Below are 14078 nucleotides of genomic sequence, written 5' to 3'. Positions count from 1 at the left end.
TTTGACCTCGGGGATGTTTTGCTGCTTGAGTTCTCCAGGTCCAACCACCCCCGTGGTGGGATTTGCCCGTTGCTGGACCACGTTCCCTCCCACCCTGCCTCAGGCTGGACCCAACACATCAGGCAGGCACAGGATGCTCACTGTGCTCTGTGGGTTACAAGCTCACTCCTCGCTCCAGCTCCTCGCCTCAGCTGCGGAAGGTGTGACTTTGTACGTTTTGACTTTGCTCATTCAAGCTCACAAAACAACCGCATCTGTCTCGAAACTCAGGTGTGTTTTCTCATCCAGCGAACTCTTCGCGGCAAGGCGCTGCCGTGGAATCGCTTTATGAGCCGCGGCCACCGCTCGCCGCTGCCCCGCCGTGCCTCGGCTCCACCGGCGCCTCCCGCGCCGTGTCCCGGGGGCCAGGAGGGCTCCGCATCCCTGAATTTCCGCGCGGGGCCCTCTGGAGGTCAGTGTTCGCCCGCGCTGCGCCGGACCTGTTGCGGGCCCGCGGAGGCTCCGCGGGCAGGGCCGGGCCGGGGGGAGCCGCCCGCCCGCTCCGAGCGCCGGCCCCGCGCCCGCCGCCCGCCCCATCGCCCGCGGGGGCGGCGGGGCCCGCGCTGCGCTGCCGGTGCCGCTGCCCGTGCCCGTACCGGTGCCCGTGCCCGTACCGGTGCCCGTGCCCGTACCGGTGCCCGTGCCGGTGCCCGCGCGGCCGCGGAGCCGCCGCTGCCCGGGGCCGGCCCCGTCCCCCCGCCCGGGGCGGCGCCGCTGCGGCGCGGGTGGGGCCGCGGGCGGAGGCGCCGTGCGCGCCCGCGGAGCCCCGCGGAGCCATGGCGTACATCCAGGTGCGTGCGGAGCGGGCCGGCGGCGGGCCCCGGGGATGGGGGGGGTCTCTGGGACGGCTGCGGGACGGGAGCGGGACCCCCCCCCTTGCTCCGCGCCCGGTGCGGGTGCGCAACTTCGGGTTAACTTCTGGGGAGGAGTTCCCGGAGGTGACAGCAGCCCCCGGCGAAGGGCCAGGCGGGGCCGGGGCGGCAGCGGGGCCGGCAGCTGTTGATAGCGGGGCACCGGGGCAGGAGGGGATCCCCGCGGGGCTGGCGAGCAGCCCTCGGGCCTCTCTTTGCTGGGGGAGCGGGATGGCCCCGGGGGCGAGGAAGCCGGTCCCGGTCCCGCACAGGGATTTATTGGAGGGAGGAGGATGCTGACCCTGCGGGCGGGCTGAGATGCCATGGGCCGCCCCGGGCTGGGCACGGTCCGGCGGGCGGGGGACACCGGCGGGGTGAGGGGGCTGCGGGGAGCCCGGGCTGTGCCGTGATGGATGGATGGGCTGTCCCTGCTCTGGGGGGCTGAATTTTTGTCCAGCTGGTCAGACCCTGAGCGACCCACGAGCCGCCCGCTTCCCAGCCATTGCCCCGAGCGCAGCCGTCCTGTTCGCGATGAACCGGAGCTCGGGGGGGGGGCATCTCCAGCCGGGCGGGCGCTGGTTCCGACCCCGCTACCGACGCCAGCCGTGCCCCGTCCCGCGGGGCCGTGTCCGCTCCGCCCGCCCCGCCGTTCCCCGCACTCCCCTCCCCGAGCCGCCGCCCCGGGAGCGGGGATGCTGCGGGCGCTGTCCCGGAGCCGGGCTGGAGCGGCCGCGGGTGGAGCCCGCCCGAGATGTCCTGCGGGGCTCGGGGCTCCCGGCGCCCCCCGGCTCGGCGGGGTCTCCAGTGGGGCCGGGCAGGCCTCCCGTAGGGGCCCGTGGGTACAGGGGGGATGCGGAGCCGGGCATCAGCAGCACCCCGTTATCAGTCACGGTGGGATGGTGGGCGGTGTGAGGGGACCGCACTGTCCCCAGGCTGCGCTGTCCGCTGCCGATGGAGCTTGTGAGCCTTTCCTGGGGTGTCACTGCGGTGTGTGACCAGCGAGGACCCCACCCTGCTGCAGCATCCCCGGGGGCACTGCCACGCTGGTTTGTTGTCACTGCTCTGAGGACCTGGCTGGGATTGGTGGCTCTGCTCACCTGGAGCAGGTACCTCCAGCCAGGGGCCCTGCAGCAGGTGGTGGGGATGGAGCCCTGCCCCCAGGCTCGCCCTTGGTGAGGGTTCACTCGTGCTGGAGACTCCATCTGGCCTGTTCTGTGCTCGGCCAGTTGGGATGACGTGGCACAGCGTGATGGTGCCTCCCTGACCCCGGAGACGAGCCGTTCTCCAGGGGTTGCTGAGCACATGGCAGCTGCTGTGCTCCCGGGCATCCCCCAGCGCCAGCCCGCTGCCACAGCCTTCCCCAGAGCCCTGTCCCTCCCCAGACCTGAGTCCTTCCCCAAGCCCCTGTCCTTCCCCAAGCCCCTGTCCTTCCCCAAGCCCCGGTCCTTTCCCAAACCCCTGTCCTTCCCCAGACCCCTGTCCTTCCCCACAGCCGTGTCCTTCCCCAGCCCTGCCCCTCATGCCTGGTGCCAGCAAGGTGGGGGACCAGGTGGTTGTGTTTGCTTTCCTTTCATGGGCCCCTGCATTTCAGCCCTGCATTTCAGCTGCTGCTGACCTGTTTACCTCTCCAGCACCGTCACACTCAGTCCTTACCCCTGTCCTCCCATTTGGGGGTGGCCACAGGCTCGTTCTGTCCCATTGCTGTGGGATGGCTCTGTGCCCTTGGGATGGCCGTGTGCCCCCGGGGCTGGTGGCACACAGGGCTGGCCTCCTGTGCCCCATGGTGGCTGGGAGGGCTCTTGGCTCTGAGCCTGCCGTGTCCCTGTGGGCTGTTTGGAAAATCCCTCTCTTTGTGTGACACGTGCTCGGCCTTCGATCGCGTGGCACCGATCCAGCCGCTTTGTTTTAGAGCGAATTAAAAATCCTCCTTGCAGCTCTTCTAAACCACTGGAGCTTTGGCTGCAACTTTGCATTAATAAGGAATGATAAAGCCCTTTTAGCCATTTAGCATTTTCTTAAACAGCTGGCCCATGGGTATCTGTAATACTGTCTTGTTTCATTGCACCACAGCTCTTCCAGTCTTTTAACTGCTCCTAACAAGTGCTGGCTTTTTTGACAATCACTGGCTTCCAAGAAATTTAAAAGGAAGGCTTGCACCAAAACGTGCTCCATGGAAGAGTTCTTGGAACTAAAGGCAACTTCTGCATCCCAGCTTCTTCAGAAAAAGCTGCTTGTGTCATGTCATGAGCATAAAGCTAGGAGCCAATTTCTACACTTGGAAGAGTAGGATGGAATTTTTTGTGGTTTTTTTTCTTTTTATTGTTTTGTTCTATGTTTTTGTATTGTTTTGGTGGGTTTTTTTAGGCATTCCCCATATACAAAGACAGCCAGAGCAAATAGGAAACTTTTAGACATTATCAAGGTAATGCAATAGATAAGACATTTCAGCAGGTATCAGAAATGCTAGTGAGTCTCCAAAGGAAATGGGTCCATTATATGTATATATAAAATTCCAAGAGTGGCTTTGTGAATAAAAAACTGGTTTGTGATGCCTTCTTCCTTTGCTGTAGATTTTCCCTGTGCCTTGGGGGAGGTGTCTGCAGTGCAGATTTTTGAATGGGAATGTGGGACTCAAGCCTTTAACTTCTACGTTTTATGTTCTTCAAGTCACATCTGAGGATGAGGCTGAAGGTGCCAGAGATGTGTATGCAATGGAGAGTATTCAGTCTGTCTCCCTTCCTAGAAATGTTGCTTTAGTGAGTTGGTATTGGAACTCCATTGATATGGGCTGAATGTGGAGAAAAGCCTTTTTTTTCTGCTGAAAAATTTGGATATGGTTTGCTGTCAGCAGCAAGTAGTTGCTGCAATTAGAGTCGGGTTACTAAAGAAAATAAAATAAGTGGTTGCATGTGATACCCATTGGCAAGAAGCAATGAGCAGGATTTTCATGCTTCAGAATGGGTTTGGGAGTTTTGATTGTGGGAAGGGAGGAGCAGAAGGAGCTTTGTAGGGAAGGATTGGAAATGGCAGAAACCGATGCCCAGTCAGACCTCCCCTTCCTCTAACATCTACAAGGTACTGTCTTGCCAAAATTCAAACTATCCCAGGCTGGGGCATGTCATGGCAGAAAATTTAAAGTTGTTTGAGCATTGCTAACTTGTTTTTGTCCTTTTCATTTTGTTCCCCTTTGCTTCATCCTGGATGTCTAAAAGGACAGTTGGAACCAATAAATGAGGTGAGAATCTGATGATTCACTCCCTGCTCTGTCTCCTTGTTTCATCCTGAGGGGATTGTCTCGTGTTTTCTGACTCTTTACTGATGTCCTGGATATAAGTAATGCACTGCATTTTGGGCTGGTAATTTTTTGGTTTGCAGTGCCCAGATTTTGTTTATGGAAAGAAATGTGTGTTTTACTGTAGCAAAAGGCCATGTTCCAATGAAGTCTTCTCTGCAGATCAGGTTCCTCTGAGGAAACCCCTCCACGTGGTCCACACTCATGAATACTGCAAATGTCTGGAGTATTTTGGGGAGATAACCATGGAGAATCTCTCATACACTTTATTTCTGCAGTTTCTCAGGAGCACCTCAAGGTCACGTACAGCTGTAAAGCAGTTTGACCTGGGTGCAGGTGCTGTGCCCTTGTGGCTGTGTGTGTCCTACAGAGCACTTGTGCTGCTTAATGAGCCCTCCCTGAGCAGCAGGAATTGGGGCTGGCGTGGGTGGGAAATAAGCTGAGGTTTGGCTCTCTGCTCCTCTCCAAGCAGAGCTTTGAAGTGGGGGGAAGGCTGTGGGGATGGTGTGGAAATGGGAACACAGGATGCTGCTGCTCCACTGGGGAGCTGACACAGCTCTGGTACAAGTGGTGCTGCCAGAAACCTGAGAAATGAGACACTCTTCTGGGTCAACTATTGTTCTAAAAGATATCATTGAAGATTCTTCATTAAATTAATCATGGTAGCAGAGCAGAAGCATGAGGATAGTGTGCTCTGGCTACCCCATTTTAGTGGTGAGTTTGTTGGGCTGTAATGCTCCATGTGTATGGATTGTACAAATATTACTGGGGCATCTACAGGGATGAAGTGTGTTCACATTGCTGTGTTAATTAAATAGATCCTTGCTGGATTAAATTGAAGCTTTAACTTACCTTCTGGTAGTAATTCCTTCTGTTGTATGTTTGCTGATCTATTAGATTGTTGATGTGTGTGGAGGAATATGCATGTTTCCACTCCAACATATTGCTGTGCCACAGTGCTTTGTAAATCACCCTCTTGCCAACCTCCATAATAATACATTGCTACTAGAGGGGAAAATACCTGCAGAGAATGCTTATTTTCCTGCCTTGTTATGGCATCATGGGGTTGGGCTGGTAACTGCATAGCACTTGTCTGTTGGTATAGATGAAATAAATACAGTTCTTAATGTTCTGTTGCAGAAACACAAACACAAATACAGCTGAGTGTTTTTCCCAATAACCATTGATGGGCTGTAATCCTGTGCTCTGGTTTGCCATGGCTGCAGGGTCTGCTCGCTCGCCTCTCCGATCTCTTGCTGTGCCGCTGGACTTGCAGGAATTGTTGTCAGAAGTGCTTTGACTGCAGCTGTTGCCAAACAAATGAAGATGAAGTTGAAATCCTGGGACCTTTTCCTGCTCAAACTCCAGCCTGGCTGTAAGTTTAGATGCATGATTTCCTGGCTTTGACCAAGAGTAGGGCTGCTCAGCTGGGATGAGAGAATTTATATGAATTGCAATGGGACACTCAGAGGATGCCACTTAGAGAGCAGGAACCTCCTGAGGGTGGGAATGCTGGCTACTCCTGGCATGGTGAAAAGGGCCGCTCTATTAACTCAAATAGCAAGGTTAGTCTTTGTAAAAAGTGTTTCTGATGCGTAGGACAGAAGTTGTTTTGTAAGCTGGCATAACAAGGATAGCTGGTTTAGCTGTGCCCCTTCTCTAAAGATGCCTTTCATCTTCAGTCCTATTTCCTCTTCAAATGGACCAACCCTTTGGAGCACTTCAGCTTGGCTGAAATGCTGATGAGGTTGTGTATAAATACTTTCTTATCCTAGCATGAAGGTGGTTATCATACAGGCAGATGAAAGGCATGGCTCCTCTGTGCTCTGAAGGGGAAATTCATTTAAAGTTTCATTCAGCAGGGCTTGATCTCCTGAGTCACCATAGTACTCATCAGAATTTCTTCTCAAATCATTAAAGAACCACAGCACCAGGTCTTATCTGGAGCTTTGATTGGTGTGTTTGCAAATCCACTACAAAGGAAGTCAGTGAAGTCTTTCCTCTTTCACTCCCTCTCAGTCAGGAGTCTGCAGCACAGGGGTGACCCTGTGGAGGCAGCAGTGGAGCCAGCGAGGGAGCAGAGCTCTCTGGTGTTTAGTGACTGTTTTGTCAGCTGGGCTGGGCTTTGTGGAGCAGACCCTTTGATGGACACTGCTTCAGCATGTCTGGAACTTGTGGCACAGGAGAGCCCTGCTCAGCGCATCCTGTGATGCTCAGGCTTTGGTACCTGGGCACTGAGGCACTCAGGTAATTTTATCTACTCCTGTGAGTCTGTGCTGCTGTTCTGTCTCAGCTCTGGAAGGGTCATGTCTTGGTGCTGCATGAAATAAATTTTCTCATGTTTAAATCTCAGTCTTGTCCACATACTCTTTCGAATTCAGGTAGAAAAGGATGGTAATTAATACTGAAACAATAAAAATAGAGCTGTTCAGGATGTGTTAGAGTGGTTTTTAGATGTGGAGCAGCATATTTAAGAGTCTGATATATGCTCAGAAACTGATTCACCTGCAATTAATGGGGAATAGAAACAAAATCAATGCTAAATAGGAAAGCATCACGCACAGGAGAGCACAGTGATGAGGCTGCAGTAGTGGATGTGGAGAGGTTGGTGCAGCAGCAATTACATCTTGGGAACAAGGAGCTGGGCTTGAGGGGAGGGGGTGATTCAGAGCTTATCTGCTGTGCTGAGCAGCAGAAGGGACATCCTGTGTGTTTTGGGGTGTGGAGTGATTGTTCCAGGGTGAAGTTTTTGAGTCTTGGATTCTTCTGTCTGGCTAAAGGGCTGATGTGAGTGCTGGAGCCCTGTTCTTATCATCTCAAATCTCAGCTCTATGGTGGCTTTGCAGATGAGTTGGACTTTGCCATGGGCAAAGAACATGGAGACCTTTGGACTTGTAAAATGCTCTCTGCAGCCTGTATTGTCTCTCCCTGGTCCTGCTCCATCTGAGAGCCCCTACATGGAATGGCCATAAGCAGAGGACAACACTCTTTGGTGAAAAACAACCCAGTTCTTCAACCCTGTTGCACTTTGTGCTTCACCCACAGATGCTCACAGCCCTGGGAAGGGTCTCTGTGACCCCAGCCCAGGCCATATTCCCATCTTTCCATCCAGCTCTGGGTGGTTTGGTGCAGTTTGTGATTTGGTTTGGGTCTCCCTGTTCTGCTCCAGGCTGGGAGAAGGTGAATTCCCAGAGGTGAAGGCTGAGAGGGGTAGCAGGCACCAAAGAGGAGGGCACAGGACAGGAGCCTGGGTGCTGCCATGGCCCAGGGTCACCGCAGTCACCTCTCCTGTGACACCACTGCTCACCTGTGATCTCTGAGGGTGCCTGTGACACACAGTGGTGGACCAGCTGGACAGGAGGCTTTGCTTGCTTGAAGATGCTGTGGGCTCCTCTTGAGCTGGCACGGACCCAGAGTGGGGCCAGGCTGTGGGATAATAACGCTCTGTGCTTCCAGGGAGGTTTGCTGGAAAATGGTCAGGGAGCACAACAACTATTTAAGTGGGGAGGACAAAGGGAGATCGGTTCTCTATTTCTCCCTAAGATGTGATTGAGAGGAGAGAGGGAGAAAATGAGCCTGTAGAGGAACAAGGGTCTGGAAGAAGAAGAGGAAAAGAAAGTAAAAGGCATTAGCCAGATTTGGAATATTTTGTTTGCTGGCAAATAGGAGACCCAAGCTTTTTGTGTGGAAATGATCCCGTGTTGACTCAGAATTCAGAAACCAAAGAAGAATTCTGTTTTTGCTGTGTTGATCTTATAGTTTTATATCTCTATATGCGTTTTTGGGTGTAGGGAATGATCTCTGGAGTTAGATGAGTTAGTTACTCAGAGTAAGAATTTGGACTTGTTCTTAGAATAAGGTTTTTAATGTTTTTAAATGCTCAGAGATCCGTGTATACCAGTTAAACCCCTCATTTTTTTTTTAAATTTTCGTCTCTTATTTTTGGAGAGGGGAATTTTGTATTTAGTGGATTTCCCTACAAGGAAAAACAGGTTTGACATCACCTTATTTTTCATTTAGATGCATGCTTTGAATTTGGGAACAAATCAATTTATTGTATTCCTTGCTTGCAGCCTGGAAAGGTTTTAAAAATAGATCTATGTTTTCAGCTGAGGTCTTTCCATCTTGCCTATGCTGCATGGGCCTGAGACACTGGTGTGATGTAGAATGCAATTTGTGCCTTCCTCACCTTCCTACCCACTCCCCAGGGGAAAACTGTTTTTATGATCCTCATTGGTGAATGAGCAAACATATAAATGCCTGTGGTTAATGACCCATCCTTTCTATTTTGGCCCCAGGTTTTCCCTTTGGCAGCTCTGAGAAACCTCATTGTCCTGGAAATTCAGGAGTGGATGATAAAGCTGCAAGTTTAAGCCCTTCCTCTTGGGAGAATATGGATTTTTCTCACTTTCTGAATTTTTTTGCAGTGGCAGCTTAGGGAAAAAAATAAAATTCTTGCAATGAGTCCAGTTCAATGACCTGAGTGCGTGGTAACTTTTGTTATTTCATGAGGAGCACTTCCACCCTGGTCCTTGCAGAAATGGCCTGGGAATGAGGGTGGATGTTTGAGCTGCTTGTTATGGAATATTCTACACAAACCCCAAAGATAAACAGTGCACACTGTGAGACTGAATTGAAATCAGGACATGACTCCTCTTTCCAAAGGTTCAGATTAAACAGAAACAGAGCTGCTTTAACCAGAGCCAAAGTTTATTTGAGGAAAAATTATTGTGGCTCAGTAGCAATTTCCTTACTAAAGGTCATCTGTATGTTATTAACTCACTATTACGTTTACCCATTGTAGAACATCCTTAATGCCTCTCTTCCTGATTCCCTTTTCACCCTGCCTTGCTCTGTGCATTTGCTTCTCAAACACAAGCATATCCAAATGCCACCTGTGATTGTGTGGACCTGCATTTAGGCATGAAAAAGCTATTTGTGTTCTAAGTACTGATTATATATCAAACTGGATGGTTTGGACTGCCTTTAATGGGCTGCAGAGCTGTGCAAATATTGTACACCCCTTTTAGCAGAGGGTTTGGTTTTCATTATTAACAGATTTTTTTTTTTTACTGTGGATGAGTTGTGTGAGTCTGACTTGGTGAAATTTGCATGGATCCTGCTGTGAACTTTGTGGCTTGGATAAGAATTTCCAGTTGGTTTTGGGGGTTGGTTTGTTTTCTTAATGCTTGTTGGGCTTTTATGCAAGTTTACTGCTTTCAGCAGAATATATTAATTGCTCTGCTCCAGTCATTGGTTACTAATGAAAATGATTCAATATATTTCATTTATACCCAGCTGAGCTGTGCACATAGAAAGGGTGGCTTGGAAGCAAAATTCCCACAGAATTCCCCTTTGCTTTGCTCATTCTGTGCTGATGCTTTCCTTGTGATCTGCTGCTGTTTTCTGTCTGGTGGCCTGGCTGTTCTGCAGGATGCACCATTGTGTGATTCCAGCTCCACCAGCAGCACTCCCTCTGGGCACACAGCTGCAGGCTTTACCTCCTGCCGCTGTCACTGGCTGCTCCTGCCCTGCTTTCAGCCAAAGCTGGGAGATCCTCACTTCTTTCAGGAGCCACTGCAGCTGGGACATGTTGGGGGTTTTAACCAGAATGTTGTTTTAGATAAAAACAACTTGTCTGTACATGTATCTCCCCTTTCAGTTTGTTTAAATGCACATATTCTCTATGATGCCAGCCTTCTGTGGAGTCTTCTCCAAGATGCTACAAAACTTGATTTGTCATTTAGATCCTGCCAAATTCCCTGCTCCCACCAACATCCCTGGGCAGTACAATTATTGTCTGCTGAGAACCACATCTGGTTTATAGAAGTGGATAAAAAGCAGCCAAATATTTTAAAAGGCATGCCAATAAATATCAAATAATGAATTGTGTCTGCAAGATCAAGTTTTGAAACTTTACTGGCGAACCTGCAGTGTTTTACCAGGAGGTGTGTGGTAGGTTTGGGATCTCTGAGCATGGTGATTTTCTGTGCTGGTTCCTTCCTAGTGAAGTCTGTGCTTCCAAAGTGTAGCTGTGAATTACAGCAGGAAGATACTGTTTGAAGTTTGTGGGGTTTTGGTTTGATTTTTTTTTCCTTAGAGAGAAGTATAATATTGTGGGGGGATAGAATGTAAGAAAATGAAGATAGTGCAGAAGGTAAGAGATATGTAGAAGATAGTGCAGAAGGTAATCTCACCCCTGAGGAGTTGCAGCTGTTCTAATTACCAAAGATTAGGAACAGGCCTGCCCTTAACAGGCCACAGCTATGTCCAATGAGGATGAGTGCTATAAAAGACTGGGTGAGGAGAGAGCTGCAGTTTGTTGGCTGGGCTGTGAGGTGGTGCCTATGAGAAATCACCAGGAAGGTATGGAACTTTTGCAATAAGATGCCAACATAATATTTCTGATCAACATCTGAGTCATATTTGCCTTAGTGGCCTGTGTCATGCTGAAATACTGATAAAGCAGTTTGAAAGACAGGCAGAAAGGTCAAGAATCTGTTTTTTACATAGATCTGAAGTCAGTTGCTCAGCCTTTTGCTTGCCAGACTGATCAGGAGATAGCCCAGACTAGCCCAGAATGCCAGAACACGTTGTTGTCCTGTATATCCTCCTTGCACTGGCTTGAATCACCCAAAGGTCTCTCGTTACACCAGGATAAGCAGCCAAAACGAGGACAAGGAAGGGGACTCTGACAATGCCATCAGCGAGCTGCCTCCCGCCCTGCAGGACGTGTCCCCTGACAGAAGGCGCTCGTCCTCGGACACGTCTCGCTCCGCGTACAGCCTCACGCGCCGCATCTCCAGTAAGGCTCCTTCACCAGAAATGCAATCCTTCTGGGGCACAAAATCAAACTGTGCTGCTTGCTCTCATCCCTCTTGGACAGGGAGCCAAGTCAAGTTCAAGGCACATTGGTTAAAAGCTCATCCTGTTCTGCAGGAGTGCAGGGGAAGGGGCCAGCCCTGTTTTTCTTGCTGAAACACAAGCGGGGCTGTTGCATGTGGACAGGGAGGGAGGAGTGCAGGCCAGCTTGTGCCCCAGCCTGGCTGATAATTGTGGGTAGGAAAAGGGGGAAAAACCCACTGTGGAGCCTGTGCACACACACCCAGAATAGGAGCACCCAAAGCTGATGAGTGCCTGTAATTGCTCTAGTGCACTTCAGTTAACTGTGGGCAGGGCAAGGGGGAAAGCCCCACTGTGGAGCCTGTGCTGGCACTGCACAGACACAGAATAGGAGCACCCAAAACTGATGAGAACCTGTAATTGCTTTATTGCACCTCCTAACAATCACATTTGTGTGTTTCTCTCGTTCAGGTCTGGAGTCAAGAAGGCCAAGTTCTCCACTAATTGATATCAAACCCATCGAGTTTGGAATAATTGGAGCTAAGAAAGAAATAGTTCAGCCAACTATCCTGCGAAAAACCTACACCCCAGATGACTATTTTAGAAAATTTGAACCCAGGCTATACTCTCTTGACTCAAATAGTGATGACATGGACTCCTTGACAGATGAGGAGATCTTGTCCAAGTACCAGCTGGGCATGCTGCATTTTAGCACACAGTATGATCTGCTGCACAATTACCTAATAGTGAGAGTCATTGAGGCTAAAGATCTGCCTCCTCCAATTTCTTACGATGGCTCAAGGCAAGACATGGCTCACTCCAACCCCTATGTGAAGATCTGCCTCCTTCCTGACCAGAAGAACTCCAAGCAGACCGGAGTGAAGCGCAAAACGCAGAACCCGGTGTTTGAGGAGAGGTACACATTTGAAATCCCCTTTTTAGAAGCCCAGAGAAGAACTCTGCTTTTAACTGTAGTGGATTTTGACAAATTCTCACGCCATTGTGTTATTGGCAAAGTGTCAATGCCCTTGAGCGATGTCGACCTTGTGAAAGGTGGACACTGGTGGAAAGCCCTTGTGCCTAGTTCTCAGGTAACAGAATTTATCAGATTATTGCCACAGTTCTTCTTGCTGTTTTGGGGGTTTGTGTGTGTGGTTCCTTTGCCTGTTGGCAAGTAATGCTGTTTCTAATTAGTAATTGTCATCTTGTTAATGCAGCATCTGCTGGGTTGGGATTATGTGGGCCTGTGACTGGTTTTATAACTCACACTGTGAGGGAGAGGAGCTGGCTTTATAGTCACGAGCAAAGATCCTGTGTCAGCTTAAACGAGAACAACTCAAGGCTGCTCTGGAAGTCTGCACCTTTGGGCAGGTGTTTCTTCTGACCTGCATCCCTTCTCAGGAATGCTGTGACCCTGTCCCACCCAGGTCATTCCTGTGCTCTGGGGGGGAACCACTGGTGCCACTTAAGTAATTATTTGATTCAATAAAACATGTAGAAGATGAAATCCACCCAGACCTGTGGCATAATTAGCAACAATCTGCAAAGGAGTGGCAGACTTGTTTTCATCAGATCCCTGAAGGAACTAAATTTGCCATAAATATTTGTCTGATGCAAGTGGGGTGTTGCATGCATTTTGGGCATTTCAGCCATTCAGTGGGATGGGCAGAGGAGATCAGAGGGTCTGTGTGCTTTCACCTCTGTTCAGTGGAAAGATCTGGGCTTTGCAGCCAGGAATGGTGGTTACCCACCAAGTTTTCCACTAGTGGTATCACCCATGTAGCAAGAGGCACAGAACCCTCTGAAAAACCAAGAGAAGAACATGGTGTGAACAGCATCTCAAGTGTTTTACTAAGGACAGGAAGATTGGTGTAACAAGCTTGCCTCTCTCAGTTCCTTCCCAGCTCACAAATTGCAATTTCCAAGGAGTCCTTGCTGAGTTAAACCCTGTTGGATGGTTCACTTTTCCTTTGATTTTTAGGTGCTCGCAGAAGAGTGCCATAGCCAGAGATTCTGGATGAAATGAGCAGTAAATCATTGGCCTCACTGCTGTTTTACACTGTGGGTTCAAGAGTCTGATTTGGAGTGGAAATTTGTGATCAGACACTCGTGGAAGGGGAATACCCCGAGCAGTGTTTGGAAGTGAAGGCAGCTGGGCTGGAGAGGGGCTGGGAGCCCTTTCCTCTCTTGCTCAGACCTGCTGCACTCTGCAGAGGGCAGGAGGATCAGGGCCCCAGGTAACTGCAGCAGAGCCAGCTGGATTTCCTGAGACAGGAGTGTTGTGGATTAGCTTCAACGATGCTCAGGCAAGAAAGGAAAGTTTTGCAAGTTGTGCACAAGTGAAAACCATGGGGTCCCTGAATGTGGGCTTTATGTAGGGCATATCTTTGCATCCCATTGTCCTCATGTGAGTCCCACCATGCAGTTTTGCTTCTCCCCCTGCTCCCTACTTGTGCATGATAAATACTTCTCTGTATTTTGCATCTCTTTCTGAGTAACATGGACTCATTCCACAGCCAATACAGACCTTGATTAGAAAAGATCATCTCTGCCTTCATGTGCCAAGCTCAGAGCCAGCTCTTCCTTTCCCCCTCTCCAAAGTTTCATTGAAAGCTGCTGCTGTTTTCAGCAGTGCTGTCTGCTTCACCAGCATTCAAGATAAATTATTTATGCAGAAGTTGGCATTTCTGATATTTATAAAAGGAAAGAGAAAGATAAAACTCCATTTGAATGCACAGGCTTAAAAGCCTTTGCGTTTATCCCCTTGCTATCATATGGAAGAACTTAGGCAAAAATTCCTTCACACTTTGATCAGTAAAGTGGTCCTTTCATACCTTTTTGCTGGTTTTACCTCAGCTGGCAGATTGCAACTGTAAAGGGATCAACAGTGCTTATACAGGACATCCAGGGATGATGTTTGGCATTATCTTCTCATATTTTCTCAATGATAAAATTTTTAAAGTTCCTTGAGTAAGGCACGTTTCATCCTAGTGGTGATTAAATTAATTGATCAAAGAGTTGAGATAAATCTTAGAAGAAGTAAAACAAAGCTT

General features: G+C 49.9%; 1 protein-coding gene across 1 annotated transcript in view; it reads left to right on the top strand.

Moving 5' to 3' along the window:
- Positions 1 to 815: 815 nt before the first annotated feature.
- Positions 816 to 14078, top strand: part of SYT17 (synaptotagmin 17) — a 34490-nt gene continuing 21227 nt past the window's right edge. The window contains exons 1-6 of the mRNA XM_058816301.1: positions 816 to 1005; positions 1348 to 1789; positions 2117 to 2427; positions 10521 to 10548; positions 10839 to 10987; positions 11497 to 12116. Of these exons, the coding sequence (XP_058672284.1) occupies positions 816 to 1005; positions 1348 to 1789; positions 2117 to 2427; positions 10521 to 10548; positions 10839 to 10987; positions 11497 to 12116 (1740 nt within the window). The remainder of the gene's footprint in view (positions 1006 to 1347; positions 1790 to 2116; positions 2428 to 10520; positions 10549 to 10838; positions 10988 to 11496; positions 12117 to 14078) is intronic.

This window comes from Ammospiza caudacuta, chromosome 17, assembly GCF_027887145.1.
Source record: "Ammospiza caudacuta isolate bAmmCau1 chromosome 17, bAmmCau1.pri, whole genome shotgun sequence".
NCBI classification, from domain to species: domain Eukaryota; kingdom Metazoa; phylum Chordata; class Aves; order Passeriformes; family Passerellidae; genus Ammospiza; species Ammospiza caudacuta.
The sequence above is the reverse complement of the archived record's forward strand: the minus strand, read 5'-3'. Positions and strand labels throughout refer to the sequence as shown.